The following is a 21,175-nucleotide window of genomic DNA, read 5'->3' as shown; positions in this document are numbered from 1 at the left end:
AGCCTGGGCGACAGAGCAAGACTCCATCACACACACACACAAAAAAAGTAAATGCCAAACTATATTCTGAAAGAATAGTACCATTCTGCATTCCCACCAGCAAGGTGGGGAAATTCCAGTTGTTCCATATCCTTGCCAATATCTGGACTTGTTAGTTTTAAATGTTGGCCATTCTAGAAAGTATGTAGTGATAGCCTGCGGTGGCCTTAATTTCCATTTTCCTGATGACTAATGATGTTTAGCATCTTTTCATATGCTTATTGACTACTTGTATATCTTCCTATGTGAAGTGTCTGTTCAAGTCTACTGATTATTTTAAAACATGAATTGCCTTATTGCGCTATAGAAGTTGTTTATATATTCTGCATACAAGTCCTCTGTCATATATATTTATTGCAAACATTTTCTCCCTGTCTGTGGCTTGCTTATTTTTTAACAAGCTTTTGATGAGCAAATGTGTTTTATTTTTAGGAACCATTTTACCAGTTTTTAAAAGTGCTTTCTGTGTCTGTGTTCTAAGAATCTTTGACTATCTGCTGGATGGAAGATAGTCCCTTATGTTTTATCCTAGAAGCTTTATAGTTTTGCTTTTAGTTTTAGTTCTACCCTTCTCAAACTAATTTTTGTGTACAGTTTTAGCTAGGGGGTCAAATTTCATTTTCCCTCACATATATCTACTATTGTTCTAGCATTATTTATTAAAAAGACTGTCATTTACCCCTTCGAATTGCTTTGAAATCTCTGTCAAAAATCAACTGACTGTATAAACATGGGTCTATTTCTAGACTCCCAATTTTGTTCTACTCATCTATTTGTTTATCCTTACATCAACACCACATTGCATTAATTACTGTATCTATGTAGTAAATGTTGAAATCAAGTCATGTAAGTCTTGCAACTTTGTTCTTTTTAGGTTATTTTGTCTGTTTCAGGTTTTATGTATCTCCAAATAAATTTTAGAATCATCTCATCAATTTATAACAAAAAAGCAAGTGTTCTAGATTTCAACTGGGATTGGTTTCAACGTGTAAGTTAATTTGGGGAGAACTGACATCTTAATAGTACCAAATATTCTAAACCATAAACATGGTATATCTCTCCATCTATTTCAGTCTTTTTCAATTTTGCTCAACAACATTTCATGGTTTTGGTATAAATATTTTGCATATATTTTGTTAGTTTTTTCACTGTTTTATGTGTTGTGGCAATTAGAATTTTAAAATTTTATTTCCTAATTGTTCATTGCTAATATATAACAATACAATTTTTATATACAGATCTTGCATCCAGCAACCTCTTTAATTCACTTTTTGTAGATTCCTTGGGATTTTCTATGTATATAAACATGTCATCTGCAAGTACAGACAGTTTTATTCTTCCTTTACAATATATATAATTTTATTTCTTTTAATTGCCTTGCTGTATCAGCTAGAACCTTTTGTACAATATTAAAGAAAACTAGTGAGAGAGAACATCCTTGCCTTTCCCCTAACTTTAGCATGAAAACACTCAATATTTTGCCATTAAGAATGATACTAATTGCTTGGATTTTTTTGTAAAATCTCTTATTATGTAAAAGAAGTTCCCTTTTATTCCTAGTCTGCTGAGGATTTTCTCATGTTTTAGTGTTGAATTTTATCAAATGCTTTTCCCAAAATCATTGAGATGATTATATAGCTTTCTCCTTTATCTATATATAGTGAATTATGTTGGTTGATTTTTGGATGTTAATCCAAACCTGCACTCCTGGAATATACTGCAAACACTTAAATTATGATATGCTATTCTTTTATATATTTCTAGATTCAGTTTGCTAATATCGCTTGAAATTTTTATGACTATAATTTATGAGAGATATTGGCTAACAATTTTCTTGTAACATCCTTGTCATTTTTAAGTATCATTATTTGTAAGGCAAACATGCCTTATAAATGAGTTGAGAAATATTCTCAAGAGTTTATGTGTAAGTTTTCTCTTATTTCTTCTTTAAATATTTAGAAGAATTAGACAGTGAAATCATTTGGGAATAAAGTTTTCTTTTTAGGAAAGTTCCTTATTACAGATATGATTTAAAAAATAAATACAGAATGATTCAGATTTTCTATTTTTGTGTAACTGTTTTTGTACTTTTAAAAGAAATTTGACCATTTCATATAAACTTCTCAATGTATTGGCATTAAGTCATTAAGAGCCAGTAAGCCTGAAGATAGATCAACAGAAAGCATCCAATGTAAAGAATAGAAAAAAAGATTAAAAAATGGATAGTGTCTCAGGAATCTATAGAATGATATCAAACTGTCTAATATATGAGTAATTGGAGTCTCAGAAAATAAAGGAAAAGATGACAAAACTTCCAAAATGTGGCTAAAGGTACAAATTTACAGATTCATGGAGCTCAGCAAACCCCAAGCAGGATAAATGTGAAGAAGAACATGCTTAGCAATAGCATTGTTAAACTGCTGAAAATCAAAGATAAAGAGATGACCTTGAAAGCATCCAGAGAAAAGTGACACAATACATATAAGCAACGAACATTTCAAACTTCCACAGATACTTCATCAAAAAAATGATCAAAAGTTAAGAAAAAAGGAGAGTATCAGAAATGATAACTATCTGGATAAATACAAGAAATGTTTTCTCTTAATTTCTTGAAAACATACATGACAATTTAAAGCAAAAATTATATCACTATTTTGTGGGGTTTATAATTATGTAGGTGTAATACATGTAACACTTATCGCATAAAGGTAGGGTAAGAGATAAATGGGCCCAAATTAATACATTTGGAATTGAAGCAATACTTGTTATAACCCAACACAATGGGTTGGTTCTCCATAGAGAAAGGATATGCATAGCATAGCCAAACAGCTATAGGCCCTAAGGGGAGCTAAGCAAAAGTCAGGCTTGGGAAGAAAGGGAAGTGATTTAAAGGATTCACTAATACATCTTTGCAACAATGGGAATCTGGTTAACCCTGTGGTAAAACCTAAGCCTTATACAAAAAGCTCTTGTGTGGGAGTAGAAGTAGGGACAAAATATTCCTTTAGAACAAAAGCATTGTTTTTGGGAGCCTATGAATCCAGGCCAGCAACTCGCATTGCAAGCAGCATTAGATCAAATAACAGGTCAAGATTAATGTTAGCACAATTAGTTATTTGTACCTGTATTAGTCTACTATTGCAGTAGTTATTCAACTATGTTTGAGAGGTCCCCACAATCACCCCCAGGTTCGACAAGTCACTGGGAGGATTCACAGGACTTAACACTTATATTTGTACTCATGGCTATGACTTATTACAGTGCAAGGATGCAAAACCCAACCAGCAAAAGGAAAAGGCACTTCAGGCTAAATCCAAGAGAAACCACGAGCAAGCTTCCAAGTGTCTTCTCCCAGGGCAGTTGCAGAGGATGTGCTTAATTCTGCCTGCAATTAGTTGTGACAGCATGTGTGAAATGTTGCCAACTATGGAAGCCCATTGGAGACTCAGCACCCATGGTCACTCAGGCAGCCTCTGCCTAGCACCTACCCAAATCCCAGATTCCCAGAAGGAAAGTAGGTATTCAGCATAAACCATATTGTTTGCACAAATAGTTTAGACACAATTAGCTAAGTTCCCAGAAATGAGCCAAGGGTCAACCTTGCAAATAAATAGGTCTTTTGAAGGATAGCAGTTTAGGCCACCTATGTTAACTCTTTTCTGCACAACCACACAACAAACAACTGCAAAAATCTCAGTATCTTGTAACAGCAAGTATTTATTTTTCTCAATTAATTGCAGAGTTTGGTTGTGGTAGGCTAAACTTCAGGTATTAGACTGAATTCAGATCTGTTCCACAAATCTCCACAATTCCAGGACCTGTGGCTTTCTGCAGGCATGCTCTTCTCATGGCAGGTGACAGAAATCGAAGAGAGCAAGCTAAATCATGGAAACACCTCTAAGGTTCTGCTTACATTACACCCTTTTAACATTCCATCAGCCAGAATCACAGCCAAAACCAACATTAGTAGGGTGAGAAAATAGCCTTCAACAGTTCTAGTAGAGAGAACTGCAAAGTCACATGGCAAAGAATATGCATGTACAAATTATTTATAGGAAAGGAATAATTAATTGGAAACAAGAATCCAACCTACCACAGTACCCTAGGAAACTCACCAAACTCAGAGAGCAAACTGAGGTTAGAAGCAGCACATGATCACTTTTGAAAATGAAATGTCTTGGTTTGTTTACTAGTTTATTCCCACACTTATACCCAAAGGAGCCTTGATACAACCAGGAAAACATATGCAATTTTAGTAATATTCTATATACATTTTCAGTAATAATGAAAGTATTAATGGCTAACATTAATAAGTACTTACCATGTGCCAGGAGTGTTACATGCATGATTTCACCTAGCCCTTAGTTGGTGAGATTATTATCCCTATTTTATAGATGAGAAAATGGAGGCCTAGAGACTTGCTGAACACCATAAAGCTTGTAAGTGGTGAAGCCAGAATCTGAATCCAGGCAGCCTAGATCCGAAGTTGTACTTTTAACTATTACAATATTTTAAGGGCTGTGCTTGGGCACATATGCCACATTGCAACGCTTCAATACTGGGATATGGAAGTATGCCACAATTGTGCAAGTACCGTCACATTTTCATATGACAGTCAGTTCTCATGGACTCAGAAAGCTAAAATGCAATTTTCAGGAAAAGAAAATTTTTATCCTACTCACTAAAATATCATGAAAACTTACGTTTTTCCTCACAGAAACATTATCAACATACCAAAGTATTAAATTTCAATGTTATTTAAATGTCAATATTTCTTGTCTTTGAAAAAATGTTTTATGAACACATATCATTTCTCAAAATAATTTTTCAACGTTTCTAAACCACCATACCTTTCTACTTTCTAGCCTAGATAAAGCAACTGCTACATGTACTATCTCCTACAATACTGTAACAACTAGGTTTTCAGTCAAGGAAAAATTATCACAAAAGAAAATGACAAAAATCTATTTTCTTTTCTTTCCTTTTTTCTTTCTTTTTTTTTTTTTTTTTTTTTTTTTTTGAGACAGAGTCTCATTCCGTCGCCCAGGCTGGAGTGTAGCGGCATGATCTCGGCTCACTGCAACCTCCGCCTCCTGGGTTCAAGCGATTCTCCTGCCTCAGCCTCCTGAGTAGTTGGGACTATAAGCGAGTGCCACCATGCCCAGCTAATTTTTGTATTTTTAGTAGAGACAGGGTTTCGCCATGTTGTCCAGACTGGTCTCAAACTACTGATTTCAGGTGATCCACCCATCTGGGCCTCCCAAAGTGCTGGGATTACAGGTGTGAGCCACCGCGCCTGGCCTGAAAATCTTCTATTTTCATTAAACAAATTCATTCAAGACTGTGTTAAACAATTTTACAATTAGGAGGCTTCTCCATTACAAAGCAAGAATTCCATAATGCAAATATACTTGTATTGCATCTAGAGATTCCAGTCCCTTCCTCCATGGTTATGGGAAGGTACACTTTAATTATGGACATTCATTTCTCTCCAATTGTTTTCTGAGCTTATGAACAATGAAAGCATGATAGCATTTATCAGGAATCGTTAAGGACCTAATGTTAAAAGGCACACTACTGCAATAAGCAGTGGTCTGCCAAGTGTCTCATCAGAAGATGAGCAAATGCTATTGCAGGAGTGAAAGTTGAGTCTATCCAGTAAAGCTGATAAAGGCTTTGTCTTAGGGAATTCAGAGGATTACCGACAGCACAAAACATTATCTAGATGTCCTCAGCATGTGAGAAACAAGATATACATAAGAGAACATTACTGTCCTCAGAATACCATAACCAAACAAAGGTGGAAATGAACAAAAGGACATTGCCAAGTGCCAACTATCTGAAAACAAATCTGAAACAAGTGTAGTGTGATATCTTAATCCAAATATTAACAAAGAGGAGATGCAGACTGCATTTTCCCATAATGTCCAAGGCATTTGGAACCAAGGGACCATTATTTAGGGAAGGAGGAAAGTGCTGAGTTCAAGTGCTTTTACTTTTGTTTTTGTTTTTAACACATCCTCACTTATTCTCTCTGCTAGTTTTCCAAGAGCTCTGCCATTTTTTCGAAAGGTGTGATTACCCTGGCTTTTGAGAAATTCCCAAATCTAAGCATGGGAAAGTTCCTTACAGGACATCAAGGGAGGACAAGCTCTACCCACCTTGCAAGAATTCCTGTTATGGCATTTATAACAAGTAGCCTTCCAGAGTCTGCTTGAATACTTCCAATGATGGGGAGGTGGAAGGTTTGTTATCCATGGCCCAGCCTTTTTCCATTGCTGGTGAATTCTGACTATGGAAAAATTTTTCCTGTTGATGAAACCTACATTCCTAAAATATCAACCAATATTCTCACCATCTCTGTATTCTTGAAATTTCAACCCACTGGTATAGTTCTAGCATCCACAAACAATTCAAATTCCAACTCTTCTGTTCCCTAGTTGATTCACATAGTAAGTTTCATTAATTTGTGACTTGCAGGGGCGGCTGGAAGAGTGGGAGGGGAAAAGTGTAACACGGCAATGGAAAAGGAAATGGAAGACATTTGGTTCACAAGCATATTTTATGTTAGATGCAGTGATAAATACAACTCAAGGCCACAAAACGTGTGTATAATCATACATATGTGAGTATATGTAGATGTACATATATATGTGTAAGAATATGTGAGTATACGTGTATACATGTATATGTGTAAGTAGGTGTGTGCATATGTATGAATATGTGTATAAAATGCCAAGTCAGTCAACAAAAATCTTCAAACTATGTTCAATGAGAAATGCAAACATGGAATTTTATGATATTATTTTTAAGGAGAATATAAAATACAAGAGCTAAGCATCGCAGGAGTTGTTAACGCACTAGAGAGGAAAAAGAATTCAATCAGCTTATGTCTACATTATGGTAAAAATATTATCATCTCAAAATACCTAAATCATTATGCTATGCTTATTATCTAAACATTTGCTATAAAGTAATGAAGTTCTCAACCACTAAATAAAAATCAATGAATAGATCATGCTACCATGTCCCTTTCTGTAAGTTACTGAGAGGATTCTTGGCAGGGAGGGGTGTAGGCCAGCGATGCTGCACCTCCCTGAGTCTGGTCCAGGATTTACCCTGGCAGTCCCTCTCTGCACTCTGCCTAATTCTAGGCATCACAGAATCAGAAACCAGCGACTCCTCACGAGAAGTCTGGCTACCCTGAGGTGAACACAGCCCCTGCTGGCAGGATGCTCAATTATTAAATAATAGTTAAGATATGTTAATTAGATTTCAAGACAGGAAGGAGAACAAACACATACAGAGAAATTTTCTGCAAATGCAGAAACAAACAAGAAAGCAGGGAAGGGGAGCTTTGGGTAAACTTTGTCAGGATATCCAGCTAACCGACCACAATCTAGAACCAATCAAAATGTTATTCAATTCTATTCATGAAAAAGAATAAAACTGTATTCAGAACTAATAAGGTAAAATAATAAACCTATATAAAAAGTTTTTGTTACCATAAATTCAGACAAAAATAACTGAATAATGTAATAATGATCATTTTCTATGTAATACATAGACCCATTCCAAATTGTCTGGTAGAGTACAAAAATTATTAATTTTGATCCTTGGGCCAAATTTGGCATGCCATCTGTTTTGGGGGAAAAAATAGTTGAGTTGGAACATGGCCACACTCATTCATTTGTGGTCTATGGCTGTTTTCACACTACAATGTAAGAGATGAGTAGTTGTGACAGAGACTACTATGGCTCACAAAGCCTAAAATATTTACTATTTGCTCCCTTATAGAAAAAGTTTGCAGACACCTGCCCTACATAATCATCAACCTTAAAATAAACATGTAGGCCACATCACTAAATCGTGCTAGCCTTATAAAGCAGAAAGAACTTTACTTGCTATATAATGCTCGACCTTTGTTACAAACTAACCACAAAAAGACAGATTTGCAAAAAAAATGTTCCAGGTGTAGTGAGGGTTTACACTTTGGAGAAATGCAGCAATGATTCTTCCTACCTGTTTTTCCTCCTCGTCATCTGAAGTGTAATTGGCATCACGGACATTTCCCCAGAGTTGGTAACTTTTCAACTTTTCTTCAGTGGACGGATTACTCTTCTCTTCTGTTGTGTTTTCCTCATCACTTTCTGGGTTATTTTTCCATTCTTTCATCATCTCTAATACATTGGTTGGTCTCACGGAAGAAAGTTTATTGCCCTAATATTGACAATCAATTTTTGGTGTTATAAACAGCTTAGATAATTGAGACGATACCTACATCATTTAGCGAGATAGTCTCCCAAATTCAGTAACAGTCACATGGAAAAGATTATAATGCTGAATAAATATGAAAACTTCTGATGACCACTGGAGTACACTCCCTGTACTGACATGGCTCACACCCGTTGCATGATATCACTTGTAATAGGTCCAAGTTAAGAGGGGAAATATTCAGGCTTGAAAGAACAATGCAGCATGCTTGTGCAAAGAACACTACACAGGGCAATTTCCTGGAACCCAAATACCCCCTATAGTGCTGTTCTTAGAAAATTGAGAGGGAGGTTGAAAGAACTAAAGAAGTTGGCCAAAGGCCAGTGGGTCCAGTGCTAAGGAGAAGTCTATACAACATCCAAATATCTAGGGAAAAAAAAAATCTAAATTCAGTCAACTAGTCAAGCACTATGTCTAAGAATATAGGTACTTAATTTGAAATCCCTTACCTGTCTGGAAGATTTAAATATAATGTGGTCATTTGATTATAACTGACTTGGCACAGTGTTCTTATCCCAGCATATGATGATACATACCAAAATTGACCATTTTATATTAACCGTATTTTCCAAAATAGAATACCCTATGTAATGTGCCGAGAAATACATGAATGCAAGCTCAAATAGCTCCTGCTTGATTAGGTGTGTCTTAAATATTTTTGTTCTTACCTCATATTGTTAGAAAAAATTTAGACCAAAAAAATGGATCACATTTAGATTAAAATGAGAAGTTCAGGTGTGGGCACAGCTATGAAGTGATTCTAAATTACTCTGGTATATGGATGTATTGAAATGTTTAGCATCAGTGACATAGAAAACCATGAGACAGGGTATTTTAAGGGTACCTATCTGAATACACTGTTGAGGACTTGTTGAGTTTAATGTATTTGTGGCTAAAGACATAGACAAACACTAAATGTGGAATGCTAATAACTAAATGAGGATCACTATGCAATTAATTCCCTGTGGTTCTTCTCTGTTCCCTTGTTTTAAGAAGCTCAGTACTCCTACCATGTTCATAGCATCCCATTACATCTCACGCTGGTTTTGCACTTGTTCCTCCCTTACCTACTTACTCCTAGAATGCTCTTGCCATTTCTTCCTGCCAGTCCATAGCAAGAGCCTACATTTCCTCGAAGGTTCAATTTAAGATTCATTTCTGTCAGGTATCCCAGAACTCCCAATTATGTAGTCAACTCAAGTGAAAACAGACAGTGGCTCAGCGACAGTAACCATTAAAGAGCTGAAATCATGTAGAATGGTAGATTGTCTCAGAGCACTCATCTGAAGGGGTTCTGCTCTCCAGGGCTCTGCTTGGTCCCTATGATCCATCTCTCCTCTCTTACAACTTCTTGGCCTCATTCTGACCTCTAACTTAATTTTCATAAAATCAGTGACCAGACTCCTAGAATGCAAGTACATACAACTTTGCCTCAACTTGATTCTTTCACTAGCAGAAACTGACAATTTGACACATCTAAGTCTGCAATCCCAGTCCCCAGTGACTCCTCCCTGAAAAGCCCTCCCCAGGTTAAGTCTTTGGAAACTGTGGTAGTGATTAAGGCTACTTGCCCAACATTTCTTCCTTCTAGGCTCATGGTAGAATTTCACTTCTCTATCCTCTTTGGGGTGTGACCATGTGCCTTACTTTGGCCAGTGATTCATGACTGGAAACTGTATGTATCACTTCTGGGTGAAAACTTAAAGAGATAGTATGCAATTAATCATGTTTCCAATTCCTGAACTGGTAATTACAGAAGCATAGAGATGGAGTCTCCCTCAGCTTGGGTTCCTGAGTAAGGACAAAGTGAAACAGAACCTCCTCCTCTCCCCCGAGTCAATTGGCCATGGAAGGTACTAACAGCACTGAGATTTGGATGTCATTTGTTATCACAGCATAATCTAGCTTACCTCGATGTAGATACCAAAGCAAACATTTACATTCTGTAAATCACCTCTAAGAGGCCTTAAAAAGAGTGACTTCATTGCAAAATCATCATGTCCAACAAAATTATAATTACTACAGAACTCATATGTAACCAATATGATGTGACAGCTCATTTATTTAGGCAGTTCTTGCTCTGCACAGTCCTGATATGCCTGAATTTCAGTTATAATTTACTTAAACAGCATTAGTCCCCCAAGAGCAGAGTTTAAATTTCAGTCAATATGGTATATGAACTAAAACTCCATAAAGTTCAAACTGCACTGCTAGTTCTTCAGTCCACAAAGCAAACAAACGCATATCATGATCAGTGACCAATTTTGTCACTTCTCTCAAAGGCTATTGGTGATCAGACATTGGGCATCTGCTATTCAGTCCACACACAGACAGCAAAGTGTGTAGTTGTGTTGCTTCCTTTTCTCCCAGGGAATTAGCCAACAAAGATGAAAGTGCAGCAAAGAAAATAAAAGTGATATGCTGAAAGTGAAAACCGAATAAAATATGAATGGAGTAATAGAAGAAATCGCTGACTGGGAATGCTGACACTACCACCATTCGACAGAGTATCTGCCAAGGCACAAAAAAGATGCTCCCTCTGTCTTATAAGTTATGTGGTAAGAAGAAGGTAAGTACTATTTAAATGAATCTTAAGTATTTTATTTAAAAAGACACTTTAATTCTCAATATTTCTAACATTCTAAATTACAGTGTACTAAATGAATATCAGCTTTACTTTTGTCTCATTTCCCTATATATTTATAACTAACAGAGAGGTACTAATATTTTGACAAAAATGTAAAGGGCATGAAACAATCATAACTTTTCACATTGATTATTGAGATCTTTTTTTTTTCAGTTTCAACCTGTTCTGCCATTTTACTGTCCTACACTACTGTACAAAGCAAGGATTGCCTATATTATTTTGAATCTGCATCTCTAGCAATCTTTCAAATGCCTGGTTCACATACACATACACCCAAGAGCTTGGTAGCTGATATTCTACATGTCTAAAGGAGACTGTCTTCGTACTTAAATAAATGTTTCTCATTCTATAGAGACTGTGGAGAAAAGCAAAGGATCCAGAATAAGAGTGTTATCCTATTTCCTATGTGGAAAGTTTTAGCTCTTTGCCTCCTATACTCACTTGCAATACCAAGCCTGGACTAGGTGGTATAGAGTCCAGGCTTTCCCTGTTGTCTAGAGTCCATCTGATAACTTACTATACCACCTACTTCTTGCTTGCTAGCAGTTGAAGGATAAATTGTATCACATACTTGGACTAACCAATAATAAGTGGTCCACAACAATGTATCACGAGCCTTCTAGTTCAACAGAAATTACAAATGAAGCAACCAAACAAAACTGGGGTAGAACTGTTAGGGCAGACACTGTAGATGTATATGTCACTTCACCATCAGAACACTAACCTCTGAACTCCTTTTACTGGCTGCATCTAGGTGATCAAATACTGAACTCATCAACTACAAAATAACAAATGACAAGAAAGCAGTAGCAATAGTTTGATCATCTGAAGCTATCACAGGTAGAGACCCAGCCTTTTGGATAAATTTCCACTTGCTTAACCAACAGATAGTTGAGACTATTCACTTAGTATTGAACAACTAGAAAAATGAAACTCAGGCAAGAGAAGAACTGCTTGAATACTAAGACTTGAATTTAATCCTTTAGTAGACAGGCCCATAATGGAGACCCAATCACATTTCCTCATCTAAAAAATGCTGCCTTTTAAGGGATAGTGCCTATCAGTGCTTTGTAAACAGTAAATACTTAATAAGCACTTTAAAATAAATGAATGAATGACATGTATGAGCTGGGGTGAGATGGTATGAACCCAAATCAGCAAAGCTAAAGGAAACATTCTGGATCTTTAGCATGCAGTCACCATTCTCTGTTTTTGCAAGGAGCTAGAACAGTTTATTTTGTAATGTTCCTAGGAGTAAGTTTTTTCAATAGAAAAATGGAACACTTTATTTAAAAACATATAAAAGAATAGCCAACTTCACAAAATAAAATCCAAGTCAAAACAATGTGGTGCCAATTTTCACCTAATAGATAGACAAAAATTTAAGTTTGATATTCCCTGTGTGGGTGAGGGTGTGGGGGAACAAGCACTCTCACTTACTTGCTTTTTATGAGAAGGTAAATTAGCAATAATTGATCAAAATGTAAAATGCACATTCTCTCTGGCCAGTAATTCCACTGTTAAAAATGTATCTTATATAAACTGGCACAGTATGCAAACACATATTTACAAGAACATCTGTTGTACTACGATGTAACAGAAAAGATCTGAAACAATTTAAATATTCACAGGGACTATTTACAAAATAATTTATAGTTTGGAATACAATGTTGGTTTTTAATTTTTTTTAAATTTTTAACTGTTTTTAGGTTCATGGGTACATGAGCAGGTTTCTTATACAGGTAAACTCATGTCACTGGGGTTTGTTGTACAGATTATTTTGTCACCTAGTTACTAAGCCTACTATCCAATAGTTATTTTTTTCCAGTCCTCTCCCTCCTCCCAACCTCAAGTAGTCCCAGTGTCTGTTGTTCCCCTCTTTGTATCCATGAGTTCTCATCATTTAGCTCCCACTTGTAAGTGAGAACATGTGCTATTTGGTTTTCTGTTCCCACATTAGTTTGTTGAAGATAACAGCCTCTAGTTCCAGCCATGTTCCCATAAAAGACATGATCTTATTCTTTTTTATGGCTGCATAGAATTCCATGGTGTATATGTACCACATTTTCTTTATCCAATCTGTCATTTATAGGCATTTAGACTGATTCCATGTCTATGATATTGTGAATAGCACTGCAATGAACATTCATGTGCATATGTGTTTATGGAAGACTGATTTATATTCCTCTGGGTATATACCCAGTAATGGGATTGCTGAGATAAATGGTAGTTCTGTTTTTAGCTCTTTGAGGAATCGCTACACTGCTTCCCACAATGGTTGAACTATTAATAATTTACACTCCACCAACAGTGTATAAGTGTTCCCTTTTCTCCACAACCTCACCAGCATTTGTTATTTTTTTACTTTTTGGTAATAGCCATTCTGACTGGTGTGAGCTGGTATCTCATTGTGGTCTTGATTTGAATTTCTCTAATGATCAGTGATATTGAGCTTTTTTTCATATGCTTGTTGACTGCGTATATGCCCAATCTTGAAAAGCGTCTGTTCATGTCCTTTGCCCACTTTTTAATGAGGTTGTTTTTTTCTTGTGAATTTAAGTTCCTTTTAGACACTGGATATTAGACCTTTGTCAGATGCATAGTTTGCAAATATTTTCTCCCATTCTGTGGGCTGTTTCCTCTGTTGATAGTTTCTTGTACTATACAGAAGCTCTTTAGTTTAATTAAATCCCACTCGTCATTTTTTTGCTTTTGTTGTGATTGCTCTCAGCATCTTCCTCATGAAATCTTTGCTGGTACTTATGTCCAGGATGGTATTGCCTCGATTGTCTTCCAGGGTTTTTATAGTTTTGGGTTTTACATTTAAGTATTTAATCCACCTTGACCTCATTTTTGTACATGGTGTAAGAAAGGGATCCAGTTTCAATCTTCTGCATATGGCTAGCCAGTTATCCCAGCACCATTTATTGAATAGAAAGTCCTTTCCCCATTGCTTGGTTTTGTCAGCTTTGTTGAAGTTCAGATGGTCACAGGTGTGAGGCCTTATTTCTGGGCTCTCTATTCTGTTCCATTGGTCTATGTGTCTGTTCTTGTACCCATACCATGTTGTTTTGGTTACTGTAGCCCTGTAGTATAGTTTGAAGTTGGGTAGCATGATGCTTCCAGCTTTGTTCTTTTTGCTTCGGATTGCTTTGGCTATTTGGGCTCTCTCTTGGTTCCATATGAACTTTAAAATAGATTTTTCTAGTTCTGCGAAGAATTTCATTGGTAATTTGATAGGAACAGTGTGAATCTGTAAATTGCTTTGGGCAGTATGGTCATTTTAATGATACTGTTTCTTCCAATCCATAAGCATGTAATGTTTTTCTATTTTTTTAAGAAAATCTTCCCTCTATATTAAGTGAAAATAGTTGCATAATATGAACCCATTTGTGTAAAGCATCTAATAAAAATATACAGAATGTTTTTTAAAGCATACGTAAAAGACTTAATGATGGTTATCTTTAGTGAGAGGGAATGAGAGAATGGGAGGAGAAAGCAAGTTATTTTTCCCATTTTGTTTACTCACTTAACCATGGATAATCTCAATTATTACCTTAATTTATTTTATTATTATTTTTTGTTGTTGTAGAGGAGTCTCACTATGTTGCCCAAGCTGGTGTTGAACTCCTGGATTCTAGTGATCCCTCTGCCTCAGCCTCCCAAAGTGCTGAGATTACAGGTGTGAGCCACTGTGCCCAGCCTTGACTATATTACCTTTTACCTTTACATGACTAATAATCAATGTAAATTATAGCAAGAAAAGATATGATGTAAGTTTTAGATACCCAAAGAGGACTGAAAGCACCCAATAAAATCACCAAACTGTCCTGAAGTGTTTCAGTGAGTCCAAGGAAGCAGAATGTCACGATAATAAGTAAAGCAGTCAACTGTGTACCACTTTCATGTTTTTCCTAACAAAATCACCTCAGTGATTTTTTTTTTCCAGAAGTATAGTAACTATGTGGTAGATAAGGCTTTGGTATTAATATTCCTATTCTTCAGGAGAAAATCGTTTGAGAAATTAATGAATTTACCCTTATTCCAGAAGTGCATTTCCAACTGCCTGCCAAGAATTTCTAGTGAGAGGTATAGCTGAGCCTTCCACTTCGTGTATTCTAAACCACACAACTACAAAACAAGAAAACTAGAAAACAAACAATAACTTGCATCCATACACCTAGTTTTCCTCCATCTTGTCTTCCTGCCTCCTATCACCTGAGGTGACTGCTATCCAAAATCTTGTGATTAACATTCCTTTGCTTTCATTTTATGTATATATTTTATCACAACCATGTGTATTCAAAAAGGAATATTGACCAGGTGAGGTGGCTCAAGCTTGTAATCCTAGCACTTTGGGAGGATGAGGCCAGAGGATCACTTGAGCTCAGGAGTTTGAGATCAGCCTGGACAATATAGGGATACCCCTGCTTTACAAAAATATTTTTTTTAATTAGCTGGACATGATGGTGCATGCCTGTAATCTCAAATACTCAGGAGGCTAAGGCAGAAGGATCGCTTGAGCCCAGGAGTTAGAGGCTGAAGCAGGCATGCCAGCCTGGGTAACAGGGCAAGGCCCTGTCTGGAAAAAAAAAAAAAGTGGGGAGGAATATTTTTTGTTTTAGTTGTTTTAACTTGATAAAAAGGGTTTCATTCCTTGGGACTTACTTTTTTCCACTCAAAATCACATTGCTGAGACCACTTGGACATTGTTGAGAGGGAAACAAATGAATATTTACTCCTATATTACATCATATTTAAAAGTATTTTAAGAAATCATGCTTACATGTTTTTTAATTGTATAAACATATATTTTATATACATATTTCAAGTGTGTGTATATATATATAATTGAAATTGTTCTTGCTCTGTTGCCCAGGCTAGAGTGCAGTGGCACAATCATGGTTCACTGTGGCCTCGATCTCCTGGGCTAAAATGATCCTCCCACCTCAGTCTCACAAATAGCTGAGACTATAGTCTACATGTGCACCACCACCACACCTGGCTATTTTTTTTTCTAACTATAGAGATGGGGTCTTGTTATGTTGTCCAGGCTGGTCTTGAACTTTGGGGCTTAAGTGACTCTCCTGCTTAGGCCTCCCAAAGTGCTGGGATTACAGATGTGAGCCACCCTGCTGCCCTTTTTAAAATTTATCTACATTTATAGAGTACAAGTGTAATTTTCTTACATGCATACATTGCATAGTGGTGAAGTGAGGTCTTTTAATGTAACCATCACCTAAATAATGTACATTGTCCCTATTAAATAATTTCTTATCACCCACTCCCTTCTACTCTCTCACCCTTCCAAGTCTCCATTGTCTATCATTCCACTCTACGTCTATGTGTACACATTATTTAGCTCCCACTTATATGTGAGAATATGTAGTATCTGTTTGTGTCTAACTTGTTTCATCTAAGATAATGGTCTCCAGTTCTATCCACATTGCTGCAAAAGACATGGTTTCATTCTTTTTTATGGCTGATTAGTATTTCATTGTGTATATATGCCACATTTTCTTTATCCAATCATCCACTGATGAACACTTAGGTTGATTACATATCTCTGCTACTGTGAATAGTGCCGTGGTGAACATATGGGTGTAGGTATCTTTTTATTAATATATAATGACTTATTTTACTTTGGGTAGATACTTAGTGGTGGGACTGCTTGATTTAATGCTAGTTCTATTTTTAGTTCTTTGAGAAATATCCATACTCTTTTCCACAGAGGTTGTACTAATTTTCTTCCCACCAACAGTGTATGAGTTCCCTTTTCTCCATATCCTCACCAACATCTTTTATTTTTTGTCTTTTTAATAATACCCATTCTGAATGGTGTAAGACAGTGTCTTATTGTGGTTTAAATTTCTATTTCTCTGATAATTAGTGATGTTGAGCATTTTAATTCTGTGAAAAATGACAGTGGTACTTTGATAGGGATTGCACTGAATCTGTAGATTTCTTTGGGCAGTATAGTCATTTTAACAATATTATTCTTCAAAACCATGAGCACAGGATTTTTTCCACTGGTTTGTGTCATCTATAATTTCTTTCCCCAGTGTCTTGTAGTTTTCCTTGTTAGAGATCTTTCACCTCTGTGATTAAATTCATTCCTAGGTGTTTTATGTTTTTGTAGCTATTATAAATGGTATTGCCTTCTTGATTTGGTTTTCAGCTGGACTGTTACTGATGTACAGAAACGCTACTAATTTTGTACATTTATTTTGTATTCTTAAACTTTACTGAACTCATTTATCAAATTTAAGAGGATTTTTTGGTGGAGTCTTGAGGTTTTTCTAGATACAAGACCATATCATCAGTGAACAGAAATAATCTGACTTTCTCTTTCCCAAATTGGATGCCTTTTCTTTCTTTCTTTTGCCTGATTGCTTTGGCTAAGGCGTGAGTACTATGTTGAACAGGAGTGGTGCAAGTGGGCAACCTTGCCTTGTTCCAGTTCTTACAGGTAATGCTTTCAATTTCTCCCCATTCAATATGATGTTGACTGTAGGTTTGTCACATATTCCTTGTATTATTTTGAGGTATGTTCCTTTTATGCCTAATTTGTTCAGAATTTTTATTATGAAGGGATGCTGAAGTTTATTAAATGCTTTTTCTGCGTCTATTGAGATGATCATGTTTTTTGTTCTTAATTGTGTTTATGTGATATATCACATTTATTGATTTGCATATGCCATATGCCAAGCATAAAAGAAAAAATGATAAATTGAATTTCATCAAAGTTAAAAACTGTTCATCAAAAGACATCATTAAGAAACTGAAAAGGTAAGCAATAGACTGGAAAAAATTATATACATACACATACATATGTACATGTATGGATTTGTGTGTAAATTTATACATCATATACTTATATATAAATGACATATTTATACATTAATATGACAAATATATATACACACACAAATGACAAAAGGCTCATACCCAGAATATATAAAATATTTCTACAAATCAATAAGAAAAATACATTAAACCAAATTTAAAAGTTGGGAAATGATTTGAAACAGGCATTTCACGAAAGAGGAAATCCAAAAGTCAGTAAGTATAAATAAAGGTGACCAACTTCATCTGTTGTTTAGGAAGTGCAAATTAAAACCACAATAAGATACTATCACATGTCTACTAGAGTATCTAAATTTAAAATGCACCAATAACAAACATTAGAGGGGATGGGGATCAAAACTAGAACTCTTACACATTGCTAATGAGAGGTACAATCACTTTGGAAAACTTGGCAATTTCTAATTAAGTTAAATATAGGTCTACTGTATCACACAGCCATTTCACTCCTAGATATATTATTCTTAATAGAAATGAGTGCACATGTCCACAAAGAGATCTGTATGAGAATGTTTATAACAACTTTATTCTGATAAAAACCAGAAACACCCAAATGTCTAACAGGAAAATTTGAAAAATGAATCTGCTCTATTCATACAAAGAAATACAACATTGAAAACCCACTCTTCACACAACCACCTAAATTTCACAGACATGAATTAAGTGAAATAAGTCACAAAACAGCATATATTATAAATGCCATTTATTTAAAGTTCATCAAAAGATAAAACTGATTGATGGCAAAAGAAATTAGAATAGTAGTTACTTCTGGCAGGAGGTTAAGGAGAGTTACTGACAAGAAAAGGGAACAAGGAAACTCTCTAGGGGGGACAGAAATGTTCTGTATATTGTTCTAGGTGGTAGTTACGCAAATATATACATGTATAAAAATTCGCCAGGCTATAATTTTAAAATCTGTGTATTTTACAGTAAGTAAATTATGTCTTCATAAAATTATGATTGAATTAAAAATAACATTTCATGGCTTCATAGAAATATGTAATCATTTTCACTACTCTCAATATTTTGTATAGTTGTTGGACTATATTGCAATGTAGTCATTCTTGAATTAAAGGGCCTTTTGGTTGATTTTGGGGTTTGTTCCGTTATATATTCCCATAAATATTATTGTGTCTGTCTCTGGTATATATGAGCAAGACTTACTCTTGGGTATAGAAGTGAAATTCCTTGGTTGTAGGATATGGGAATGGTTAACTTTAAAATATAATGCCAGACCTTTTTGCCAAAGTAGTTGTGCCAAATAGTCTCACCAGCAATAATTAAGAGACACTCTTTATCCACATCTTTTCCAACACCTGGTATTATCAGACTTCTTATTTTTTGGTTTCTCTCAATGAAGTCTTTATTTGTATTTCCCTGATTTCTAATGACATTGAACATCTCATCACATGTTCATTAGCCAAATGTGTCCTCTTTTGTGAAATATCTAGCTCGGTCTTTGACCACTTTATACTAGGTTGTGTTTGTCCCCTCTGTATTGATTGTGAGTTATCCAAATTTCATATTATTCCTCTTTTGCTTATTTGCAGTACAAAAGCCTTTTCCCAGTTTATAGCTTATCAACTTTCCCTCTGGTGTTGTTTTATGAACAAGAGTTCTTAACATAGAGAAGCTAATCCATCATTTCTTTTATGTTAGTGCCTTTGGTTACGTTGCTTATGAAATCCTTTCCTACACACCCCAAGATGCAGAATATATTCACCTGTATTTCCGCTTAGAGTTTCCACATTTTGGTTTTTACTAGAAGTCCCTGATTCCTTTGGAGTTAATTTTTGTCTGTGGTGTGAAACAGAAATTCAACTTTACTTTTTCCATATGGAGAACTCTTGATTCCAGCTCCATTTACTGAATAGTCCCTTCTTTCTCTCCTCTCATATTTCATACAACCACTGTTCCAGATACACCTGGATATGTTTCTGTATTCTGTTTTATTCTGTTTGTCAATAATCATACTGCCCTAATTAACATAGCCCTATAAGTCTTAATATCTGGTAGAGCAAGACATTTGAAATTTCTTGGCTATTTTTGATCCTTTAGTCTTCCATATACATTTTATAGCCAGGAAAGCTTGTGAAATTTTTATTGTATTTGCACTGAATATGTATATCAATCTGGGAAAAATTAATTTTTGATATTAAGTCTCTTGACACATGATTGTGATGTATCTTTATATTTATGTATTCTTCAGTGTTTTTCAATAAAATGTTATAACTTTCCCCAAGGAGGTCTTATAAATGTCCTCCTTATGTCATATTTATTCTTAGATATTTTATATTCTTTGCTACTATTTTACATGATTTCTTCATTTTTATTACATTTTCTATTTAGTTCCTAATGAATAGAAGTGCACTTGACTTTTGTATATTAATCTTAAATCCAGCTACCTTGCTCAGCTCTCCTATTATTTCTAATAACTTATTTGTAGATTACTATAAATAATAAATCTTATTTCTGCTTTTCAAGTCTCACCTTAGTCTTAAGTTGATTAAAATCAACAATGTTAGAGGAAAAAAAAGCTGACTTTCTTGACTATTCTCTATTTTAAAGGAAATTCTTCTCCCATTTCCTATTCAGAATGATATTTTCTGTAGATCAGGTTAAGGAAGTTTCCTTTTCTTTTTAATTATGAATATATATTGAGTCTTATTACAAATGATTTCTCTGACACGATATGATTTTTTCCTTTAATATATTAATGTGGGGATTTATACTTACAGATTCTGAAATTAATTCATCATTGTATTGTTGGGGATACTCAAGTTGGCCAAGATATATTATCTGTTAATATAAACAGCTGCATCCAACTTGCTAATAGTATGTCTAACGTTTTATATCAATATTAGTAAGTGAAATGGATAGTTTTCCTTTGTCATAATGTCTTGGTCTAGTTTTGTACCCTGCAGTTTAGAAGGTATAGTCTTAGGATAAATTAGGAAATTTTTTCTCTTTTGAGGGGTAAAAGAAGAGTTATAAGTTTAAGATGAAAGTATGGTAGAATTCTAAAGTCATTTGGGCCTGGTGTTTTGCTTGTAGAAGACTTTGAACTATTGCTTCAATTTCTTTAATAATTACGACAATTCAAGTTTTCTATTAAGACTGTCTTGTATAACTATATTTTTCTAGGAAAAGAATTGTTTTCATTTTGACTGAGTTTGCAGAAGTATTCACATACACCTAGTAGTATTACCTAGTAGGATTCTCTTATCTTTCTAATCTCTCCTTTATCTACGGCTATAGTCCCTCTTCCATATGTAAGATTTTTTCTTTCTTTTCTTTTCTTTTTTCTTTTTTTTTTTTTTTTTTGAGTCAGGGTTTCACACTTTCACCCAG

The 21,175-nt window shown here is 35.1% G+C and overlaps 1 protein-coding gene across 11 annotated transcripts in view; it reads right to left on the bottom strand.

Annotated features, from left to right (window-relative positions):
* LOC105488736 (serine/threonine kinase 33) overlaps positions 1–21,175 on the bottom strand; it is a 221,534-nt gene that overhangs the window by 6,477 nt on the left and 193,882 nt on the right. For 10 of the 11 annotated variants that reach the window (XM_071075134.1, XM_071075132.1, XM_011753093.2 and 7 more), the window contains one exon: positions 8,062–8,259. The exons of the other annotated variant lie outside the window; for it this stretch is intronic. In XM_071075134.1, coding sequence (XP_070931235.1) covers positions 8,062–8,259 — 198 coding nt within the window. The remainder of the gene's footprint in view (positions 1–8,061; positions 8,260–21,175) is intronic. 11 annotated transcript variants of the gene reach the window in all.

This window comes from Macaca nemestrina, chromosome 12, assembly GCF_043159975.1.
Source record: "Macaca nemestrina isolate mMacNem1 chromosome 12, mMacNem.hap1, whole genome shotgun sequence".
Taxonomy (NCBI): Eukaryota; Metazoa; Chordata; class Mammalia; order Primates; family Cercopithecidae; genus Macaca; species Macaca nemestrina.
The sequence above is the reverse complement of the archived record's forward strand: the minus strand, read 5'-3'. Positions and strand labels throughout refer to the sequence as shown.